Source organism: Castor canadensis, chromosome 2 (genome assembly GCF_047511655.1).
Source record: "Castor canadensis chromosome 2, mCasCan1.hap1v2, whole genome shotgun sequence".
NCBI lineage: Eukaryota > Metazoa > Chordata > Mammalia > Rodentia > Castoridae > Castor > Castor canadensis.
This window is the reverse complement of record NC_133387.1, coordinates 196,545,585-196,569,357: the sequence shown is the minus strand read 5'-3', so window position 1 is coordinate 196,569,357 and position 23,773 is coordinate 196,545,585. Positions and strand designations below refer to the sequence as shown.

The 23,773-nt window shown below is 35.1% G+C and overlaps 1 protein-coding gene across 2 annotated transcripts in view; it reads right to left on the bottom strand.

The window, feature by feature from the left end:
• Positions 1 to 1,769: 1,769 nt before the first annotated feature.
• Dcun1d5 (defective in cullin neddylation 1 domain containing 5) overlaps positions 1,770 to 23,773 on the bottom strand; it is a 37,219-nt gene continuing 15,215 nt past the window's right edge. For both annotated transcript variants that reach the window (XM_020168019.2, XM_020168020.2), the window contains 4 exons: positions 17,479 to 17,587; positions 17,288 to 17,392; positions 13,632 to 13,734; positions 1,770 to 11,660 (listed from right to left, as the gene is read on the bottom strand). In XM_020168019.2, the coding sequence (XP_020023608.1) occupies positions 11,605 to 11,660; positions 13,632 to 13,734; positions 17,288 to 17,392; positions 17,479 to 17,587 (373 nt within the window). In that variant the 3' untranslated portion in view covers positions 1,770 to 11,604. The remainder of the gene's footprint in view (positions 11,661 to 13,631; positions 13,735 to 17,287; positions 17,393 to 17,478; positions 17,588 to 23,773) is intronic.

Sequence of the window (23,773 nt, the reverse complement as noted above, 5' to 3'; positions counted from 1 at the left end):
GAGAGGAAAGAGACCTAGGGGATTATTGGATCCAGTGCTTTTAGTTTACAGATGAGAAGTTAAAGGTCTTGGATGATAGGTGACTACAGAACACCCAGGGAATCAGGAGTTCCATCTGCACTAGAATCACTTCTTCAACTCCCTGTGCAGTGATCATAGCTCTATACAACATGGCCCCTCTGAAACAAATCTGGATATAGAACCTTGAACTCTCAGTGAACATAGATATGTGATAACCAAAGCACAGGCTGTAAGGCAGAGGGGAAAGATGGCCAACTGCTACAGAACTCTATGGGCACACAGTTTTCCTGTGTTTTCAAAAATAAGGAAAATGAATTCTCCAAACTATTAGCCAGGTGATTCCTATGTTAATCCAGGATAATGTAGACCAAGTTAATGAATAATAATAAATAGAAGGAACAGGTGATCACAAAGAGCAATTCATTCCAAACTAGCCTTTACTTTTTAACATGGTATGGAAATTTGTTTATTCCATCATTCATTATTCATCCTATCAACAAACACTTCCATATATGCTGACAATGTACTTTGATTAGACTTACCCCTTCCATCATTCTCCTTTATCCCTCCTCCCTTATTATTCAACAGCTTTCAGAGTGTTTCACTGTGCCATTTTCATACACAGATGCAATGTATTTTGGTATTATCTACTATCATTTCCTTTTCCTCTCCCACCTCCCTTTAGTTCTCTCATAAAGTACCACTATTACAGTCATGTGCTCTCTCTGTATCATATATGTAGTTATATATACATTTATCTTTTAGGTCTAGCTTCCACATGAGGAAAAATATGAGATCTTTTGGACTATTAATTCTCAGTTGAATAAAATTCAAGATACAATTAACATTCAAGAATTTGACATTTGTCCTTATATCCCACATTCCTAGACCACAGTAGGCTCTCAGCAAACAGTTTCTGAGTGAATGAGTGTCTGTCCTGTGACTTCACTGGGCCCTGTGACTACTATGGGCCAGTGGCTGAAGAGGTTTGCAGCATTACTTATAGGAGACAATTGCTCTTTTACAATCAGTCCTCCTTCTGAGAGTATATTTATAATCAGCAAAGGAGAAAGTACATATTCCTTATTTAACTTTTATTTTTATATTAGAAAATTAATACAGAACCATTGTATTACAGAAAATACACGATGTAGAGTAAAAACATCTGGCAACTCTGTCACCAAGTTACTATTTCCATTTTGGTGCATAGCCTTTCAGTATAAACTGTTTTCAAATATGCTATCATTGTACATACTGCTTTAAAATAAGTTTCCTACTCCTTTAATATAACATGGATTTTTAAAGATAGTATAGTAATCCATTGTATGAATGTGCTAAAATTTAACAAAATATTTTCCTATGTTGAAACATTTAAACTATGCTATGGTAAAATTTTTTTTCACAAATTTTACTTTTTTCTCTGTGATACATTTTCAGGCATAGAATGGCTGGGTAAGAGGTATGAAAAGTATTAAGGCTTTTGAATGTATCTCCCAAAATGCCTTCCAGAAAAGGCTATGCCAATTCACTATCCCTTTGGCAAAGCAGAAAAATTCCTATTCCCTGTGCCATCAATGAGCACTATCAGTGTTTAAAATCTATGCCATTTTGGGAGGTAAAAATATCATAATTGTTTTTAAATATTTTTAGTTACATTTCTTTAAATTGTGGATCAACATTAAAATAGGTCTACACTAGAATGTCTGTCATGTAGTGAACAAAGAATACACAAAGGAATATTAGACATCTTACACAAGCAAAGTCAATTTATTTGTTCATTCTCATTTGTTCCATTTATTGAGTGCTTTTCCTATACGGGGTACAGTTCTGAGAACTGGAGAATAAAGCAAAACATACAGTCCCTGCTCTCAAGGAGCTCACAGTTTGGTTAAGAAAACAGATATGTAGGTATGCTATTACACAGTGTTATCAATACTCAAGTATATACAAGGTTAGTAGTGGCTCAAAAATGGGCAGGAGGGAAAGGGGTTTTGTTGTTGTTGTTGTTTTAAATAACCAGATCCAGCATAGGGAAGGGGCCCCTCAATGACTACAAAGGCACCAGAGACACAGAAAGACACTGCAAGTTCCAATACATTCAGTCAAACATTACATGGACTAACCTTACTATCACCATCCACACATCCTAACTTCAAAGAATGGGATTTTCCTTCTTCAATAGTGGCCTGTCAATCTTTTAAAAAGTATTTTGTAACAGTAGAATAGTCAGTTTGACCATATCATGACAAAACCTAAAACCAATTACCAGTTAAGGAGGGAAAAAATGACTTGTTAGTATGAACAGTGGCAAGCAGTTAAGAGCAAATGAAGTACCCATTTTTCAGGAAGCTTTTTAAAACAGATTTTCTGCATGGTTTGTTTTGTGGTTTGCTTCTTTCAACAAAGCAGCAACCTTAGAAATAATGTTGGCATGAAAACCTGTGACTTATTCACCTCTGACATAACTTTAGAGTCACAGAAGATTCCAACTGATCTAAAGTCTCTTCCCATCATGAGAGTCAGTGGCTTCACAACTCTTCTTTTTCTTCCCAGCTTTACTGGCAGATACAGGAGCTGACATTCCGTGGCTTCCATTCTTCTCATTAGTATCATTTTTGTTATTCAACAAATGTTTGGAACGCACTACATTCAAGGCAAAGCATTAGGTTTTTATGTAGCTCTTTACAGTACACTTTTAAATACATTACCAATATGCGTATCAATTTTGCCTTGCCAAAGTAATCATCTCAGTTGATAGACATAAAGAAGCAAAACAAGAACTTAGTACAGACCTGGGCTATTTTCTCTCTGGTTGTCTTACTCATCTAGTCTCATCTGCTCTGCGAAGCCATCCTGACCATTTCAGTGCACAGAACTCACCACTGAACTCCCATAGCTTGCTGCTCACATTATTCAATTGGCATTAATTGGGAAAATGCTTAGTGGGATCTTATCTTCAATCCTGAAATAAGTTTAGTGTCTATGTAGAAGACACTGTGCGAGCTTAGGAGACTATTCTGGTACTACTCAAATTCTATTCAGTTCTGCAAACATTTTTGACAACCTACTGTAAGTCAAGACACTGTTATGCACATGTGAATATATAAAAAAATTTTTTTAAACCACACTATGTTAAAAGCTGAAGATAAGTTTCCCTCCTCAAAACTCGTAGTCTAAAGGAAATAGAGACTATGTAAATAGTTTATGTGGGAAATGCAGGTTATGTAAATATTTTGTGTAAGTGTACACTTACTAATTCATTCAATTCAGTAGGCAAACTCCTATTTGCTGGATATGCATGAAACATGGTCTGCCTTTCAAGAAACAGTTTAGAAGGCAAAACACATGCAAAATTTCCATACATTCAAAAACACATCTATTAAATGCACATTTGAGGTGGACACAAAATAGGGAACATCAATGAGTAACAACCCCTGCTCACAGAGGTGTTCCATCTTTGAGGATTGAAATCCTCAAAAGACAACAGTGGGAACTATGTTCTTTTTTTTAGCCTATGAAGTAAGGGGCCATGATGAAGCCTTAGCCCATGGACATTCATTCATCAGTAGGTTGATTCCAAATCTTTTGGCAGTTCTTTAATCACCTTCTTTTAGAACTCTAGATAATGAGGTTTTAAAGATGGGATTATCATACTCTTAGTATTCTAGTATAAAATATTCCCAATGATACTTGAAATGTTTCTCATCTTATTCCAGACCAAAACAATGCCAGCTACTACATCTAGGCTTTATACAGAGGATTTCTAAATAGAAATACATTGGTCTTCTTACACTATTACATTGTTCATGTTTGACATGTCAAGGTGCAAATGTGTAAGCAGTTGTTTTCAAACTATGCTAGTTAGAAAGCTAGGGGTTTCCTTTGAGGTTCTTCAGAATGGATATTGGTGGTGGGAATGTTGAATGAAGACACAGAGCTTCCTACCCCAATCACAGCATTTTACCTGTTTTAAATACTGTGTTTTGAGGTAAAATTTCCTTTGCAAGTCTTACTACTTAATTTTTTTAAATAAAAGAACTTAAAACAATCCAACAAAGTGGTAAGATATTTTAGTATTTTCATTTTGTAACTTTTTAAAAAGTTTTTATGAAGTCAAGTTGATCCCTTTGAAAGAGTTACATAAATTGTTACTGAGAACTTAGTACGAAGCACACTTTGAATTGATAATCGCATTTAGTCACATTTAACATCCTTTTGAAGGCCCTTTTGACAATACCACACATTAATACAGCAAATACAACTTAGTTTACATGACTGACATTCATTTCCTAAGATTTGCACTTCTAAATATACCTGTATTAGGGTATTAGGGAACCACCTTTTTCTCATTTGATTCTACTATATGCCAACATTTACTGAATACAAATCCAACCTATAAAGTCCAATTGATCTGTTTTTTCCAGGACAGCAGAGTAGCTACTATTTGTTGCGTGCATTATTTCGTTTTATCCCCAACAATCTTACCAGGTAAAGAATATTGTCCTTGTGTTATAGGCAAAGGAATCAAAGAACTAGGATGTAGAAATAGGGATTCTAAAATGATCAGGAAGCATGGGGCCCACAAGTGGGAAGACTTTCTAGGGGAAAAGGAGAGGGCACCTTCACACCAGAAGGTTCCATTTCACCTCAAACTTCTGTCTGAAACAAGCCGGACAGGAGCCGTTCAGCTTCTATGCCTCCCTTTCCCCTTCACTGTAGTGACTATGAACAGGCTACACCTTCCACTATACGGCTGCCAGTAGGAATTTCTACTACCTGTTCTTGTATAAAGATCAGAAAGGGGATGACAGCAGCACTGGTAACATCTCTATAAACTTTAGACATGTAAGTAAGAAAGCCTGTCTATAAAGGAGAAAGTGTGAGAATAGGTTTTTACAACTCAAATTCTTTTCATTCTTATTCAAACACTATGTACTAACCTAAATACCAGGCACCTCTAACAGTACCTGGAGGCACTAAAGACAATTGGGTCCCTTTAATTATTGAAGAGAAAAAGACATTTAAATAGACCCATCACGGCAAAGTGCTGTGAAGACTACGACAGCTTATTTAGACAGGGACCATAATTTACTCATGTTTGCAGCCCAACTCTAACCACAATGCCCAGAACAGAGTTAGCAGCTCAATAAATTTCCTGAATCAATGTTTTCACATCCAAGAGTCCTTCTGACTGGCTTTAAATTCTCTTATGTGCATATGTATTTGTGTGAATATATATGTGAATATATGAATATTTATGACCATGTCTGAATTCAGTTGTAATAAGCCACACTTGAGTTTCCTTGGACTTCATATGCAAAAGGTGTATTAAGTCAACTACCAGTCCTAGACTAAAAATCACCCACTATTTTATGCTTTCTCAGCAATAGAAACATCACTGAGAAACAAATGCACTCAACTGGGTTTTAATGTAGGTACTATGTTTGGTTGAAAGAATTCACTTAAACAATCTAGAAGCAAGTCTGCCCTCTAGTGCTAAAACTATCAAATAGAATCAGAACAGCAATTTACAACTACCAGAAGTAGCAGCAATATATTCTTAGCTATAAAAACCATATTATTTAAAACAAAAGACTTCATCATTCAGATGTCATTTTGCCATTTGCTTACATATCTGGTATTATCAATATTGCTTTTTAGAATCTCAGGGCTTCTACTACAAATTATAAAGTAATTGTGTATGTGGTGGAAAATGTTAGCATTACATTTTTACTTGAAAGTAACAAAAAGTGATTCTAAAATTTCACTAATCATGTCAATTCAGTCCTATTCTCTGGTTACACTTATTCTGTGATTTCATCCATGTCCTCATTTAAAGTAGGTATACACACTGATAACTTTCAAATATTATCTCCAGCCCAGACTTCTTTGAATTCCAGATCCAACTGCTTCTCTACATTTTCCTCTGGACATCCCATACCCATTCTACCAGAGTATGTCCAAAGCTAAATTCTCATTTGTTTCCCCGCAAACCTCCTTTAAGTTGTTCCCATCTTAGTATACGACAACTTCATTCATGGAGTTTGTCTTCAAGCCAAAAATCTTGGGAGTGATTTTTCTCATATCCCACACCAAATCCATTAAAATATTCTGCCTGGAAGCAGGGGTGGGGTTGGGGATATGGCCCAAATAATGTATACACATGTAAGTAAATGTAAAAATGATAAAATAAAAAATACTCTGTATTCAGAACCTGACTACTTATTTCTAGTCTTCGGCCTCTCCAACAACTGTACCATTCCTCCTTTGGATTACTCAATTATCACTATTCTACTCACCTTCATCCTTCCTTTCCTTGATCAAAATGCTACTTGCTTCTTACTTCAATGTCATGTCTTTAGAAGAGACTAAAACACCCTACATAATTACCTACAATCAATTATTAACCCCAATAACTCCAACCTCACTTTCTAACATTAATACTCTCTTGCTCACCAGTTACAAGGACATCCTGGTTGTTTGACAACACCACACACACTATACCAGTTCATGACCTTAGCACATACTAGCTCTGCCTGGAATGCTCTCCTCTCAATACCAATTAAAACTCCTTAACAGGTCAAAGAATTGTGCACTCTATGCTTTGCTATAAATTCTGGCTTAGAATAACTGTTAGTGTATAGCAGATAGGATTTGTTGAATTAATGAGCTAGTCTAAGAGGAATATGAATAAATTTGATTATAACAATCCCAGCACTTGTTTACATAGGATGGTAAAATTTGCTGGGGGAAAAATAAAACATTGAATCACTTTTTGTTCGTGTACTATGATATATTCATTTAACATCTAAGTCCTGTGGTTAGGACCCTGTTTGAACTTGCTAACAATACCAGTAGGCATTATTATTGCTACTTTACAGAAGAAACTGAAGATGACAATGGTCAAGTAACTTGTCTAAAAGTAAAATATATTAACAGGAATGTGGGAAAAAGGAAAATAAACTCAGGTTCTCAGCTATTCTGTAAACTATTTTGCAATACTCAAAGCAGTTTCAGGGTTTCTATACTTGTAGATAAAAGTAATGTGTATGAACTTGCTATAAGCCATTTCATTTTCCTGCCTCATGGTTCAAATGCAACTGATAGTGATCATATAAAAGCAAAATTTCCTTTGACTTTCCAAATTTGTGAAGGACTTTTCTCCATGATCTATTTTGTACAAGAAAGACAGAGCATATTCTCAATTCTACATGCACACATACAACCCACAGTTTCGGGGGAAATCTAGCTGTCTATATATTTATTTTGCATACTTAATAACTTTTTTTAAAAGCCACAATTTTTTAACTTAAAATCCAAAGGAGGTGAAAAATCTGTTGATACTTTTGAGTTAAAGCTAAAAAGCAAAAGTAAACACTACTTCAAAATTACATAATTTTGGGGTGAGTAAAGAAACTTTTAATGAATTATTTTTGCTATAACTTTTCCACTCATGGACCATCGACCCATAAAATAAATACAACAACGCCCCAACAAAATTGGCATTCTAATACAAGAAGCATAGTCCTGTTAAATCTACCTCATTAGCGTATCACAGGTACTTAAACAATACTTAACCCATGGCTAACCCATGTAAAAATGAACCACATTACGGAAGGTTCTAAGCACATTTCAGAAAATACATTAGCAAAATGTCTCATCCATTCTAAAGAGAGAATGTTCACGTTACCAACAACCGATCAGGGAAAGGAGCTGAGGAAACACGCTATCCATACTTAAAGAATACATTAGATTGAAAGGTGGGTACAACATATGCCTGACTAGTTTTATTAAGACTGGTGCTTGGGAAAGGTAAGTAAGTTGTGGTTTAAAAAAAAACAAAAACAAAAGATTTGCTCCAATGAAGTAAAAGTTCACTAAAGAAATCTTTACCATTAAACATTCAGGCTTGGAGAGGAAACTCATCTTTTCACAATCTATGAAAGAGTACCATACAAGTTACTACTTTTTGGGCTTCCACAGTGTAACCACAGATAACTAGGTCTATTAACTTAAAAAAAAAAAAAGAAAAAAGACTGAGTCTCTTAAGCAGTCTGTTTTTCTGATTGTTATAAGTATTCATGAAATTAGTAAAACTATATTCATGAAAGATGGTATGATCCAGAATATTTGGTTAATTCAAATTAGCCTTTCTACTGAGGAAATGAAATTTTGCTACTTCTCTTTCCTCCTATCTTTGAAACGTGCTTTTGTGATGATTTCTAGTATCACTCAAGATGTATGACAGTTTCTCAAGAAGGGAGAATGATTTAGGAATAAGAATTCTTCTGTAGCAAAAAGATTGATAGATTTTGCCTTTTATTTTAAAAAATACATTTAAGTTACACATTAAAATACTCTCAACCTATTTTCTGCTTTAGACATTTGGGAAGCATATGAGAGATGTACTCTAAACTTTAGGCTATTGGAGCCTCGAACGCCAGAAAAACTTTTTAATCAGATTATGAACTGTTATCACAATAGTTATTAACGTCAAGAAAGCAGTAAAACAAATTAAGTCAGCATTCTTACTACTTGCTCCTCTAAATTAAGCACATAGTAAATTTCAACAAATCCTTTCATGGTTTCACACTAGCAATTATGCAGAAAGGTCATGTTTTGCTGAAGAAGTAGTTGGAAGTGAAATGTACGCTACGATACAATGCATGTGTCCTGAATCTGAGCAACTTCACATGCCTCATGAACCTTAAACACTTCACTGATCTCAGAACTCTATTCCCACCCTCGCCTTCCACCCCAAGTCACGGCATTCAATACTATTGAGACAAATTTTTGGTTTGCTAGGTGAAAAGGCATTTTGTATTTAAGAGCTCATAGATCCTCATGGGAGGCCCACAAATTCCCATTCCATTAACAATCCAGAGTACTTCAGAGTAAAACCCCAATCAAGAAAATCAATGTATCATACATAAAAATACAACTATGAAAAATGTATTATGTCAAGAGTTTTATCAGCAGCATTTAAAAAACAAGAAATCATTATAGACAGTGAGACAAATATGGTTAATACAGATTCAGATCAGACATAGTACACCACTTTTTAATCAACCTGAATCCCTGGCAATTTTTTATAAAAATTACTGACCCCACTGTGAGGGGCAACTGCACCATCCTCCCACAGTTGAGAACCAACAATTGGCTCTGCTTTCTTCCAGCAGTATTACATTTGGTACTATTCTCTAAGAAGCATGTTACAAAGCACCATAGAGTATTTCATCTCATACAAAGTAAATACATCTGAAAGTTTTATAGCAGGATTCCTGGGAAGGCACTGTAACTAGTCAAAAAAGGAGCTGTAATGGTTAGGACAGTTCTATTTTATATCGTGGACTCCTTAATACTGTCTTCAACATCTTGACTACTTAACAACTTAATCACTTAACATCTTGATTACAAGTTTCCCAATAAATTAAATGTTATTCAACTATTATAAATTAAGAAGGAGAGAAAGGACACAGCCCTCACCCTGACAGATGGATGAGGAAGAATAAATGTGCCTGTGAAGTAGGTCAACATTAAGACTTTAAAGGTGAGAAAAATAGATGGAGCAAGAGAGTACAGCAGGCATAACCAGGGTGAGACTGGGCTGCTGACTGCAAGGAAAAAAGAAAGTAAATTTAATTTTCATTTTCAGACTCAAAAAAATCTTAATTACTGTTATTAGTTCAGGCTATAAAATGACATCATACAAGTTTTCACTTAAATTGATTTGATTAAACAAAAATTGACAATACTCTTCAAGTTTACAACTTCTGCCTTAAAAAGAAGAGTCAATCAAGTTATAAATCTCAAATATTAAATGCTTCCTCCTATGAATTTGATATGAAGTCATTTGTGATATTAAATAACAACACTATTGGTATGCCCAGTTCTAACAATTCAATGACACTCATATATATAAGAAGACTATTCCAAGAAAATTATCCTTATCTATAAGACATTTAGGGAAAAATTTATTTCCCAGTATTGTATCAGTGTTTTACAAAACTATACAAAGCAATCCTAAGGCAAGTAAACCACTGGCAATTATTTTTTCCCTGTTCATTAACCAAAATGCAAACAATAAAAAGATTCTAAATATTATTCTCCCTTAAGTAAACAATACCGAAAATCACTTATTAAATGCACTACCAAAAATCAATCTTTACCTTGAATCTCAATACAAATTACAGAAAAATAACCTATGCTCTTCAAACATACAATGACATAGGAATACTGAGGTTGTGACTTGGACTGTGAATGTGAACAAAGTTTTCACATCATTGGGATCTTACATGGCTTGAAAAGAAATTGATACACAGGCCTGCTGCTCATTCCAAAGGTGCCTTTTATGTGAATGAGGACAGATTGCCATCTCAAGACACTTTATTGCCAACAGTCAAAACATGATGATAAAACAGCAAAACGGTGACTGCCGATGCAATAGCCTCATTGAGGCTGGGGTGTAGCTCAGTGGTAGAGCACTTGTCTAGCATGCACAAGGACCTGGGTTTGGTCCCCAGCTTAAGAAAAAAAAAAAAAGTAAATGATCTTACTCAGGTTTTAGCTATATCCAGAGTTCTCTCATGATTCCTTCCTTATTCTTTTACCTTCTGTGTGGATCTTAACTAAGTTTACAACATTGGGGCCAAAGTTTTCTTAAGACAAACGAAAGCACTCCCAACAAAATTCTATCATAAAATGACAGTTTAAAAGACCATAAGCATGCGCTTAATGGCAATAAGAATGCAACTTCAATATGTTCTCCTAATTCTTTCACAAGGATTTCTAATTTTGAAATCATTAATACACCAACCTTGTTCTTTCAAGTATAATTGAAACTTTTTCGCTTACAAATACAGAAAACTTAAGATTCACATTAAGAATATACATGAATATACACTAAGCATTCTCAATATGTTTATTGAAAATACTATTTAATGGTCAGGAAATTAACTAAGTGGACATAATCTTTCCAATTCTCAACACTTTAGGTAAAGTATGTGCATAAGACCGTGGCAACTTTTACAAAAACCCAGAACCAAAGGTTGGAGCAATTTCAATTATCTAAAAATGTTTTCTAGTAGCTGCATCAAAAAATCATTATCCCACAAGTCAAGGTTAATTATTCTGCCCAGCTGTGCAAGGATGAATATGAGGAGCCAGACCATCAGCCGAACACAATGCCATGGTTTACAATCTTTATAATTCCATAAATCCATGGTAACTGAGAACCTCAAAAATTCAAGAATTCAAATTTACAAAAATAAATACCACTCTGACACTCAAGGGACATCTCCACTTTAAGGCCTTTGTCACAAATCTCAATCTTTATTGTTCTGAAATAAATGTTAAAAACATAACTTGAAACAAAAACATCAATATTCAGTCTCATAAGAGGTGTGGCTCAATGCCTATCACATGTAACAAGAAAACTTCCTTTAAAAAAAAGGAAAAAAATTACTATGAGAAGTCTTTCATATGACTGAAAATGCACCCTTTGGATTATTTTTTCCCTCATCTTATTAGCTTGTATACACGTGGGAATCAAAAAAGTATGCATTTTCTTCACAATACTTCTTGCTATGATGTTTGCCGGACTTTTTGCCACTCAACAAATTCATCAAGAAGAACAGGCCCTAGGGAAGAAAAAGACAAGTTTTGTTAGAATTTACAGCAAACTCCCTATAAGCTTTTTGATGACCTGGATTGGCCTTTCTCTAGGTGTTTTGCTTCTAACCACTCCTCTCTCATTTAACAGTGCTTTCTTGGCTTTTTCCTTTTTACCCTTAAAAAACATGAAGGGACTTTCTACAATAGGAATCTGTAACAATTTCCTTCTTGTGGAAATGTCACAAAAAAAATCTCCCTGTATAGCTATCTTAAACAAACAAAAATGTCTTTTCAAAAATGGAGAACAGGAAGGTAAAACAGGTCTCGTCTGGGGGATTGGTATCAGCGGGAGGGGAGGACATAAGGAAAGGGTGAAGGAGGGTGAATATGGTGGAAGTACTATGTTCTCGTGTGAAAATGGGAAAAATGAGACCTGTTGAAACTATTCCAGGAATGCGGAAAGGGGGACAAAGAAAAATGATGGAGGGGGCGGTGAATTCAAATATGATATACTGGAAGAACTTCTGCGAATATCACAATACATCCCCAGTACAATGATATGATTAAAAAAAAAAAAGGTATTTCATGAACCTTCCAATAAATGAGTCAACATTAACCTCTTCCATACATAGCATTCTGGCATTTAATTATTAAAAAACCTGAAAAGTGATTATGGTAATATTTCTGTTACCTCCCCAAGAATTATGTAAGGAGGACTGGCCACACTGAAGACTGCCTCCCCAAAACAGGACATAGTACCAAGATGGACATAAAGCAAATGGCTAATAAACACATGACTAAATCCCATTTCTAAAATAGATACTTTTACAATGCAGAGTTTAAACATTTGCCAAGTAGGCAATTTAAATGAGCTCAGTGGTTTTTCTTTTTTCTTTTTTTTAATGTAAGCAAAGCTTGTCTTATTTTTCTCAAAACACAAAAAACACAAAACCCTTGGGTGGTCTCTTTTTTTCCCTCTTGCTTTTAATAGACTATTAAAAAAAAACCAAAACAGCAAGCAAGCATAATAAATGGCAACTAAGAACAGCCTAGGTATTGGTGTACTGCGTGGACTGTCAAGCTAGAAAGCAAGTTCACCATAAAATACCACATGGCTCCAACCTCCGAATCCTATGAAGAATACAGGTGCAGTTGTGCTAGATTTCTGATTATTCAAACACATCTAGTTTTATTTCTACACAAAATCTCCCAGTTTTAAATTGGGTAAATATATATCAATAAACACATCTGCAGGCAATGTGTAGCCTTTGGGCTGCCAGTTTACCACAAAGTGTTATTTCTTTAAAATATTAAATTTTATGCTATCCTGTAGAGTAAGAACATAATATACAGAGAGAGTATTTTATTTCTTCAATGTCACAGACAAAAGTCCCTAACGTTAGTGGACTTTTACAAGGAATGTATTTTTCCATGTAACCCTTCTGAATATTACAATAACACATGCAACCAAAATGACAGAAACTGAAAATTTTAGAGTATAAAAAATCATCTCATTATTTTATGGCATTCTAACCCTTCCACTGAAGAATACTAACAGATATTTACACTTGAAGCACTAAGAAACTGTACGTATTTAATTACCAGTTTACTCAGAACCAATCTGAAATTCCCAGTGGGCAATGATTTTGACATTACTTGCCATACTGTGGTGAGTACTATAGCTGTCCTATTGTGGCTGACTGCCTCAAATTTTTAAATCATGACTGCATTTTTCTTCCACAGGAAAGGCAGGATGCAGAAGTTGCGATTTAGTTTATGTAAGGTTTCACTGAAGACTAGGAAACATTTCATTTACTAGCACACATTTCATAACATTGATGAATCTAAGCTCTCTCATTACCTCCCCTATACCCTGGTTAAATAAAAATTATTGTTATGATATTTGAAAACCATGATGTTAATGCTACACAAATGCGTATCCTTATTGAACATTTTTATGCATTTATTTTCATAGGAATGCATTTTATCATACTTACAAGCGCCATCTTCGTCGTAGTTACTAAGATCAGTGTGAACTGTTCTGCTAAATTCCAATACATTGTACCACTGATCTTTGTTCATAACACGATACTTTGACTGCTGTGGAAAATGACATAAACATTTGGACTACAGAACAAACATAACTTATTAGGGCTTAACTTTAATAAATCTAGTTGTAATTTTTTGTGATTTGCTTTTTCATAAAACATTTACTCCTCTATTGTGTTTCTAAAGAAGAATCAAGAACATTTGCATGTTAAAATCATCCACTTCTTCTAACAGTTTTCTTTCATTAAGGTGTAATATAAATACAAGAGTACTAATAGTATTTAAACACCACCATGATCAAGATCTAAATCATTTCCTATATTCAGTAAGTTCCCCTGTGCTGCTTCCTTATAAATCATTTCTTTTCATGAGCTACATTTTGGGACAGTGGTATCTATGAAGGTAGTGGGAACAATACAGGCTTTGGTTCAAATCCCACCCGTCACTTAATTGAGTGACCTTGAGAAAGTTACTTAAAAATACAACCTGGACTGGAGGTGTGACACAAGCAGTAGAGTACCTGCTTAGTAACCATGAAGCCCTGAGTTCAAACCCCAGTCCAACAATAAATAAATTAGATAATAAAATATGTAAATGAATGAATAAACAAATAAATAAATAAAACAGAACCTAAGCCTAGCTTGGTGGAACACACCTAACCCCAGCACTCCAGAAGTTGAGTCAGGAAGATCTTGAGTTTGAGACTAGCCTGGGCTACACAGTGAAACCTTTTCTCAAGAAAACTTTGAAATTCCACAAAGCAGTAGGAAATACACTGGAACAGATAGGTATAGGGAATGACTTCCTAGACAGAGCTCAAAAGGCTCAGCATCTAAGAAAAACAATGAACAAATGGAATTTCATCAGACTAAAGGGTTTCTGCACAGCAAAGGAAACAGTCACCAGACTCAAAAGATAGCCCACAGAATGGGAGAAAATCTTTGCCAGCTACTCATCTGATAAGGAACTAATATCCAGAATCTATAGGGAACTCAAAAAACTCCAAAGAATCAACACCCCAATGAAGAAATGGGCACATGAATTAAACATGGAATTCTCAAAGGAAGAGGTACAAATGGCCAGTAAATACATGAATTTTTCAACTTCCCCTGTTATAAAAGAGATGCAAATCAAAGCAACACTTAGATTTCATTTCACCTCAGTTAGAATGGCCATAATGAAGAGCAAAAACAATGAATGCTGGTGAGGATGTGGCGAAACAGGTACTCTTATGCACTACTGGTAGGAATGCAAATTAATGCAACCACTATGGAAAGCAGTATGGAGATTCCTCAAAAAGCTAAAGACAGAACTGCCATATGATCCAGTGACACTGCTCCTGGGCATCTACTCAAAGGAACGTAAGTCAGGATACAATAGACACCCCTATATACCGATGTTCATCACAGCACTATTCACAATAGCCAGGCTTTGGAAACAACCCAGTTGTCCTACAACTAATAAATGGATCATGAAAATGCATACACACACACACACACACACACACACACACACACACACACACACACACACAATGGAGTATTACTCAACCGTAAGGAGTAATGACATGTGGTTTGAAGGTAAATGATACAACTGGAGGACACCATGTTAAGTGAAGTCAGCCTCAGAAACACAAAAGCCCCATGATTTCTCTCATACATGGTAGATCCAAAGACAAACATATACACAAAAACAAGTATGATCATATACAGACCCAAATGTAGAACATGTCTGTAATAATGGAACTACTCTATAAAACTCAAGGAAAGAGGGAAAGTAAAAGAGAATGATAGAGCATCAGTAATATCACATACCATAAGATGTGAAGGTAGAGGAAATAAGAATGTGTACTGAAAGCTGTTGAAAATGGGGGGTGAGAGGTAAATGGGTAAGAGAGAGTAATGAAAGGGGCTGAATGGGCCAAAGTAAAGCACACCCACAGTGGGCATACATTGAGACACCCCTTTGAACATCAACTTAAATATTACAAACAATAAACAGGACTGTAAAACAGGTACAGTGTATGTGTTGGGGGGGGTACTAATGGGAGGAGGGAGAGTAAATGAAGGAGATTAAGATGACAGTGTATGGTAGATAGACTTCATATACCTGTATGAAACAGAACTAAGAAACCTCTTATGACTGCCTCAAGTGGGGTTGAGGTGGAGAGCTGATGGGGGCAATGTAACTTATGTATAATAAGTCTAATCGGAATTGTCACTATGAATCCCACCTGCATAAAGACTATACCCTAATAAAAAATTTATAAAAAAATTAGAATCCATTTCCTCAACTGCAAAAGAGGATAAAACTTACATCAAAATGGTGTAATAATGACTAAATTAGCCTGCACATACCAAGTGTCTGAAAATATTTAGTTCTTCTTAGCTCCCCATACAGATACATATTTGTACATCCAGTTAAATTTGATTTTGACCACAACTACTCATAGGAGAATGATGTTATTCACTAAAGATATCTATTTATTGAGCTTAAAGATTTAACTACACACAACACTCATTCACACAAGACCTTTTCATACAAGCTGTAAATAAAACTACTCTAGGGAACTTGCTATGACAAGCAATCAGTTGTACGAGAAATTATTTCCAAGGTGAGACGTCAATTTGCCAAAAAAAAAAAAAAAAAAAAAAAAAAAGGTGAAAGTTATACCAAAAATTAAAAAGGCACAAAAACATAAAACCTGACAAAGAAAGCAATGAAATAAAGGCATATCTTCCTAGAACCACTGCCTCTAGTAGATGCTAAGATAAACCTTCTAAGGAATACTTACTTCATAAATTCAGCATACATTTTTTAGTAATCAGTATAGTTAAGCACATTATTATAGCCATTCTCATATTTGTGGACATAAAACATTAAAGCTTTATTCTACTTCTTCATATTGAGTCTAAGTAGAAAAGGAAAGTTTTATTACCACAATAGGCTCTTTTAAGTACATTTCAGACTAACGACCAGAAGAAACAAAACTTAGAAGCTTGAAATTTGTTGCTAGCATCAATTATCTCTTGTGAAAAGCCCAAGAAACTAATCTTGCATAAAGAATGTATATGTTAAATTATATTGCTTAGAATTCTCTTTTTATTGGAGGGGGGTTATGTGGAATGAAAACATCTTTTCTTTTTTAATGTGATTCTGAGGTTTAAACGTAGGGCCTAAAACTTCCTAAGCATAAACTTTACTACTGAGCTACAACCCTAGCTCCTAAAATATCTTATGTACAGAATATGTTCACTAACATAAACTCAGGTCTAAAAATGCAACAGATATATACACATTTTAGAATTTTTCACCAGTGTATATACATATACATGGATGTGTATATACATACAATGGATGGTGGCACTGAGGTTTGAACTCAGGGCCTTGCATTTACTAGGCACTATACCAAATAAGCCACACCTCCATCCCTTTTGGCTTTAGTTTATTCTTCAATAGGATCTTGTGCTTGTTTGTACATGTACGACCAGGCCTGGCTCTCAAGCAGATTTTTTAAGTACAATATTAAAAACTCCATTTGTTCCTCAATTAAGTGTATTTTCAATCACATTAAACTTTAAAATATGGGAAAAAAAATACATACCTCTAGGTATTGATAAAAGACTGAAAACAGTGGCCATGTCCTTCCAAGCAGAAGAGCTAACATAGATTTAGCAGTATCAATATCAAGGCTTCTCTGATCTTTATCCTAAAATATAAAAGAAAAAATTTTTCTTAAGTACAATAGGAAGATGAAAAACTATTGCAATGACTAAACATGTAAACTGCACCTACCCTTGCAAAATCAAAGGCATATCTGTATATATTCTTAAACGATGAAATATCATTCAACTGTGAGCGCAAAAAGTCAAATTTGTTCTGTAACTTTTCTGTGCAGTCACACCTTAAATTAAAAAAAATGATATAATCAAGAAAATTAAAGCATTTTAAGGGGTTAGAAGGAATGCATTAAGAAAAAGTAAGTGCATTTAGGAAATTAATTTAGGTTTAAAATTCTTTAACTCACAAATTTGGAGTAACAAACATGTCTTGTATCTATCAATGTAATAACAAAAAAAGAAAGAAGGAAAAAGAAAACCTAACAACCAATGAAAGTTCACATCAATAACTTGTTACAAAAAAAAATACAACTCAATCAAAATAATCTAGCAAAATCACAAAATGTGCTAAGATGTGCGAGGCCCTGTTTGATCTCCAGTACTGCCCAAGAAAACTAAAACACAGGAATGAGTATCTTTTAAAACAGATGTAGTAAAATATGATTTTATCACAAATAAAGAAAAGAAAAAAACGCTGAGCACAGGGAATTAATCAGGCCTCTGCCATATACTTTTTTTTTTAGAAGTTCTTAGGCAACAGCTTGGTGAAGGAGATTAGCCATAAATGGCTTTAAAAGTTTGGGATACAATACAGAAAGTTAATACATTAAAGTGGCCCAGACAAAAACCCAGATTCCCATACTTTCACTGACCAAAAAGTCAATCACAGAAGCACTTAACTTCAAATAAGGTACATATACAAAAGTATGCAGACAAGTTATACAAGTTATTCTAAAGACATTAACAGAAGTAACTAAATCAATGGAATCTCAGAACTCTTGACTGGCCTTCTCTCACTGGTTTAGTAAGTTCCACTTTTAAGAGGATGAAGCAAGGCAGACAAAGCCTCCACAAGATGGCACAAATCTATAGTCTCATCTTCTTGTCACCTCCTGGTGTCCTTAGTACTCGTTATTTTTCACTTGCCATTCCCAAATGACAAAGCTATGCTTCAGCACTTGAAATGTTCTCCCCAACATTCTGATAAAATGTAACTCATCAAGTTCTAGCTCACACTGCCATTTCTAAGACCATCTGACTCTCCTTAATCAAATTACCTCTGTCACCCAGTGTGACCCAAAATACTCAAAACCTAATTTTAATAGTCATGATGTAACACAGACACCCGGTGTTCTAAAATTTAACTAAGGCTTTCTATACTAAATCAGTGACCTGAGGGTACATGATGTGTACTAAATTACAATTCCATTAACTGTATATATTTTAGATATAGTTCTAATGTATCTAGAATAAGCCAAATTTAGCCATTGTCCTAACTTAAATGAAAAATCATCTGAGCCTTTTTACCAAAGAAGCAAAGATAAAACTTTTAACTACTTAACAACTGTAATGGCTATGTGACCATTCAGACTTTTCTACTCACTGATTTATTTTACGTAAAATCTGATTTAAATGTTGATTAAAGTTATAATATTTTCTAGTCTACATTATTTATCTTTGTCTTTTACTGTTTTCTTACCCAGTCTTACCAGAATTTGCTTGATTTAATACAGCATTTGAGACCAAAGACTGCCTTCTTAGTACAAAGTGAGCTGTAACCACAAGTTTGGTAATATTATTGCATTTGTTATTCATTTGTAAATGATATTTTGAAAAGAGCTGTTTTAGAGGAGATAAAAATCTTACTGTAATAGGTTTAAGAGAGAATGAGAAGAGAGGACCTGAAGAAAATAAGTATAGACAACTATTTTTTAAAGGTTTTCTTCTAAACTAGCACAGAAAAAAGAGGTATGAACTTGAATGGGACAAAGGGACAGAGGTTTGCAAATTTTTCTTTTAAATAGAAAAAAGAAGTAACTTCTAATTTTGTCAAGATTGAATAAAACTCTCTCCCCCCCAATCCACTATGTATGACTAAAACTCATTGATATTATACGTAAAGCAAACATTAAAAGGCTCTGAAAGGTGGAGACCTGAGGGATGACATGGTGGTGAGTTCCCTCAGTTTCAGACAGAGAGAGGAGGCTCACGAATTTGAGACCAGCCTGAGCCACATTCAGAGACTGTCTCAAAAAAACCAAGTGTTGTGCTGGAGATATGGCTCAGTGGTAGAGTGCTTGTTTAACATGCACAAGGTCTTGGATTCCATTCCCAGCACCAAATCAAAAAAAAAACAAAACAAAACAGCCAGTAAGCCAGAAATGTCAATGAAGGCAGACAGAAAAAGCACCCTCCCCGCCCCCCAACGCCTGATCTTTTTTCTAGTAAAAAGATTAGGAAAGGAACAGCCTAGGGAGACAGAAAGCTCTAAAACTTAATACTCTATTCCACTCAAACACCACCAAATATTGTGGGCAACTCCCACCAACAGCACTGAAGACTCAATAATGGGGCCCTAAAATGTCCACCTACTGTTTCTTAAGTCCTGCGGTGTGTGGAAACTTTGCGGGACATGAACTTCTACTCACACCACGTAGTAACAGGGCAGTCAATCTTCCTCTGCCCTGTGGTAGTACAGAGCTGGCAATGTGAAGAGTCAAGGCTTTCATCCTTTACCCCAGTGGGGTTAGTGAAGACTACATGGGGAGCAGTAAAACAAGGCACTTCTACCCCTCTGAAGGAAGACATCATGGAGGCTTACAGGGGGTCTGGAACTTGCATTCCTGCGCAGCAGTAAAAAGAAGCATCCCACCTTGGGTGTCAAGCAGCACAGGACAAGAACTTTAATTTCTACCTGCACCTGACAGTAATGAGGCAGTAGTCTCCACTTCTTCCACAGTGGTATTTCAGTAAACAAGTTAAAGCAGTAAGCCAGTTAAAACAGATGAGGTTCTGTAACGAAATATCATCACAGACCCAAAGATATCCAAAGGACAATAAGGGAATATACTATAAAGAACTGAGTAATTTGATAAATGAACCAATTCTTTGAAAAGCACATCACCATAACATACTACATAGCAGATAACCTGAGAAGCCATATAACTACTAAAGAAACTGTATTCAAAATTCAAGTTTCCGTGAAAGAAATCTCCAGGCTTAACACAGTTTCACTGGCGAATTATACCAAACCTTTAAACACTTATTTTACACAATCACTTTCAAAGTATAAAATATAAGGAAAAACTTTCCAATTCATTTTATAAGGCCAGTATTGCCTTCATATCAAAACCAGAGAAAAACAATGTAAGAAAGGAAAAACCACATAACCAATGCAGAAATAGCATTCAAAAACTTAACATTCACTCATGATAAAATTCTCAAAAAAAATGTAAAAAGAGAAGAATCCTCAACATGATGACCGTGCACAAGCAACTTGCAGCTAACAGACTTAACTCATGAAAGGCCATAAATTTTCCCTCTAAGATGAGTAGTAAGGAACAGATGTCCACTCTCATCACTCTTATTCAACACAGTGAAAAGAAGTTCTGGCAAATGTCTAAGTCAAGTAAAGTAAATCAATTCAAAGACATACATAACAGAAAAGAAGTGTCTCTGCTGCAGATGGCATGACTGTCTTTGTGTAAAACCTAAGGAATATATATTTAAAAAAAAATCTTAAAATACATGAGCTCAGTAAAGGTCATATGACACAAGATAAACATACAGAAATTAATTACTATTATTATACACACGCATATAGAATGATGAAAGAAGCCAAATATCTGAAGAAGAAGAAAGAAGAAAAAAAAAAGCTAGTGTTGGGTGTGGGAATTCAAAGAAAGTACCTGCCTACCATGCACAAGGCCCTGGGTTTGATACCTAGTACCACAAAAATAAATAAATGAATGCACACATAAATAAATGTAGTTTTAAAATACATATTTACTTCCTATGTATGAGAAGATTCAAAATAATAAACATGCCTATTCTCCCCAACTTCATATGTAGTTTAACTAGTATCTCAGCAAGATACTTTTGTACATATAAAGAATATTCTAAAATTTACATGCAAAAGCAAAGGCGCTAGAAACAGCTAAAACAATTTTGAAAAAAAAAAAGAACCAGTCTATCTGATTTCAAGACTTACTATATATATAGCTACAGTAATCCACACTACATGGTATCTAGACAAGGTGAAGATAAATCAATGGGCCAAGCGCAGGTGGCTCGTGTCCGTAACCTTAGCTACTTGGGAGACTTGAGGTCGGAAGGCTGGCAGTTCCGTCCAATGGAAAAAGCTGGGTGGGATCCCACATGTCTGCCATCTCAAAGACAGCTGGAGTCTAACTAGGAGGATCGTAGTCCAGGGCAGTATGGCAAAAAAAAAGGATGACCCCATCTCTGAAATAACCAGAGTACAAAAGGGCTGGAGCTGTGACTCAAGCAGTAAGATGCCTGCCTACCAAGTGGAGTATCCCTGAGTTCAAACTCCAGTACCCTCCAAATAGATAGATAAATAAGATACATGAACAGAACAGAATGAAGAACCCAGAAATAGACCCACAAATACGCCTGATTTTGACAAAGGTGCAAAAGAAATTCAATAGAGGAATGACATCTTTTTCAATAAACAGCATCAATAATTTTTCAACAAATGGAAATAACAAGACTCCTGAGTCTCACATCTTTTACAGAAACTAATTCAAAATACACCGACTGAAAGTAAAAGTCAAAAATATACATCTTCTAGAAAAACGTACAAGAGAAAATTCTCAGGATATAGAGCTAGGCAAAAAATTTTTGCCTAGACACCAAGAAAGAAGAACCGATAAAACTAGACTTTTTAAATTTTTTGTTGATTCAACCTTGTTGAAATGATTAAAACACAAGTTACTGAAGGAGAAAAATATTTCCAAACCACATACTCAACATATTCATACCTACAACACAAAAAGAACTAACTCTCAAAACTTAAGAGTAAAAAACAGAATTATCTTTTGTATCCATTAACCTCTTTATTTTCTCTCTGCACTAATTTTCTCAGACACTGTAGTCCACTGATTTATGTAGCTATCCACTTGTAACTCATCTGATAAGTTTTTTGTTTGTTTGGTTTTGGTGAGACTGGGCTTTGAACGCAGGGCTTCATGCTTGCAAAGCAGGCACTCTACTGCTTGAGTCACACCTGCAGTCCATTTTGCTCTATTTTGGAGATGGGGTCTCCTGAACTATTTGCTGAGCTGGCCTCAAACTGTGATCCTCCTGACTTCAGTCTTCCAAGTAGCTAGGATTATAGGCATGAGCCACAGGCACCCAGCTAATCCATCAAGTTTTTGATCTGCTATATTTTTAACTTTCAGAAACTTTATTTGAAATCTGATCAACTTGGACCATTTTCCTTTTAAATATATCGATATTAAAATATTGATAACTCAAAAATCTAATCTTAACAGTTCTGATTTTGGTCTATTTCTTAAGATTAATTTGTCAGCATATTTAGTGATTTTTTTTTTTATTATAAACTAACGATTGTGGAACCTTTTTCTGCAAAAACTGAGGCTTCTGTTTGAAATGCATTTCTGTACTATAGAATTGCTTCCACTGCAATACGGGAGTCCTCCTTACCTGGGACAGTTTAAAAATAACTTCCAGGTTGGGTCATACAAAAGTGAACTGCAGCCTCAAATCCACATGATTTATGACCAGGAATTCTCTCAGAATGAAACTCCACCTCCAGATGAATGCAGACCCAAACCAAGGCAATCAAGTCTCCAGTTACTGGGCAGGTTTGTCCACAATGTCTTTATATGGGAGTTTCTGATCTGATTCTCTCTACTTGGGCTTACAATTTGTCCCGTTCTCAACATACACGACAGGTTAATAGCCAACTCTCAGGTGAGCAGGAATAGAGAGGTTTCTCAGGGTAAATGCTAGCAATATAAATGCCTATGCAACTTTCCTGCATCATTTCTGGCCCATGATTATTTTCCTTAATTTATAAGCAAGTCCAGGTATGCTTTTCAAAATACATTGCTGTATTTTATCTAGCATTTAAGTGCTTTACATAAGAAATGGATTTTTTGCAGTTAATCTGCCATATTGTCAGAAATGGAAACCAAAGTTTGGGTAATCTTAATTTGGCAGGGGTCCAGTTCTTTATATGAATGAATGTACAATATGCTACTTATTTGAAATTCATTACCATTTCAGTAAGTGGCTTCAATTAGTAAAATTATTCCCTAAGTGAAAAATTGGGCTTTAATGAAAGTTGAAAATAAGTTAACTCCTACCTTGATGATATGCAAAAGAAACAAATTCTCAGATTACATGCTCTGATGTTTAGAAATTAAGAGATGAAGTCTTCAAGATCTGACTGAGCACTTGAAAATATTCAAAGGCTGATACAT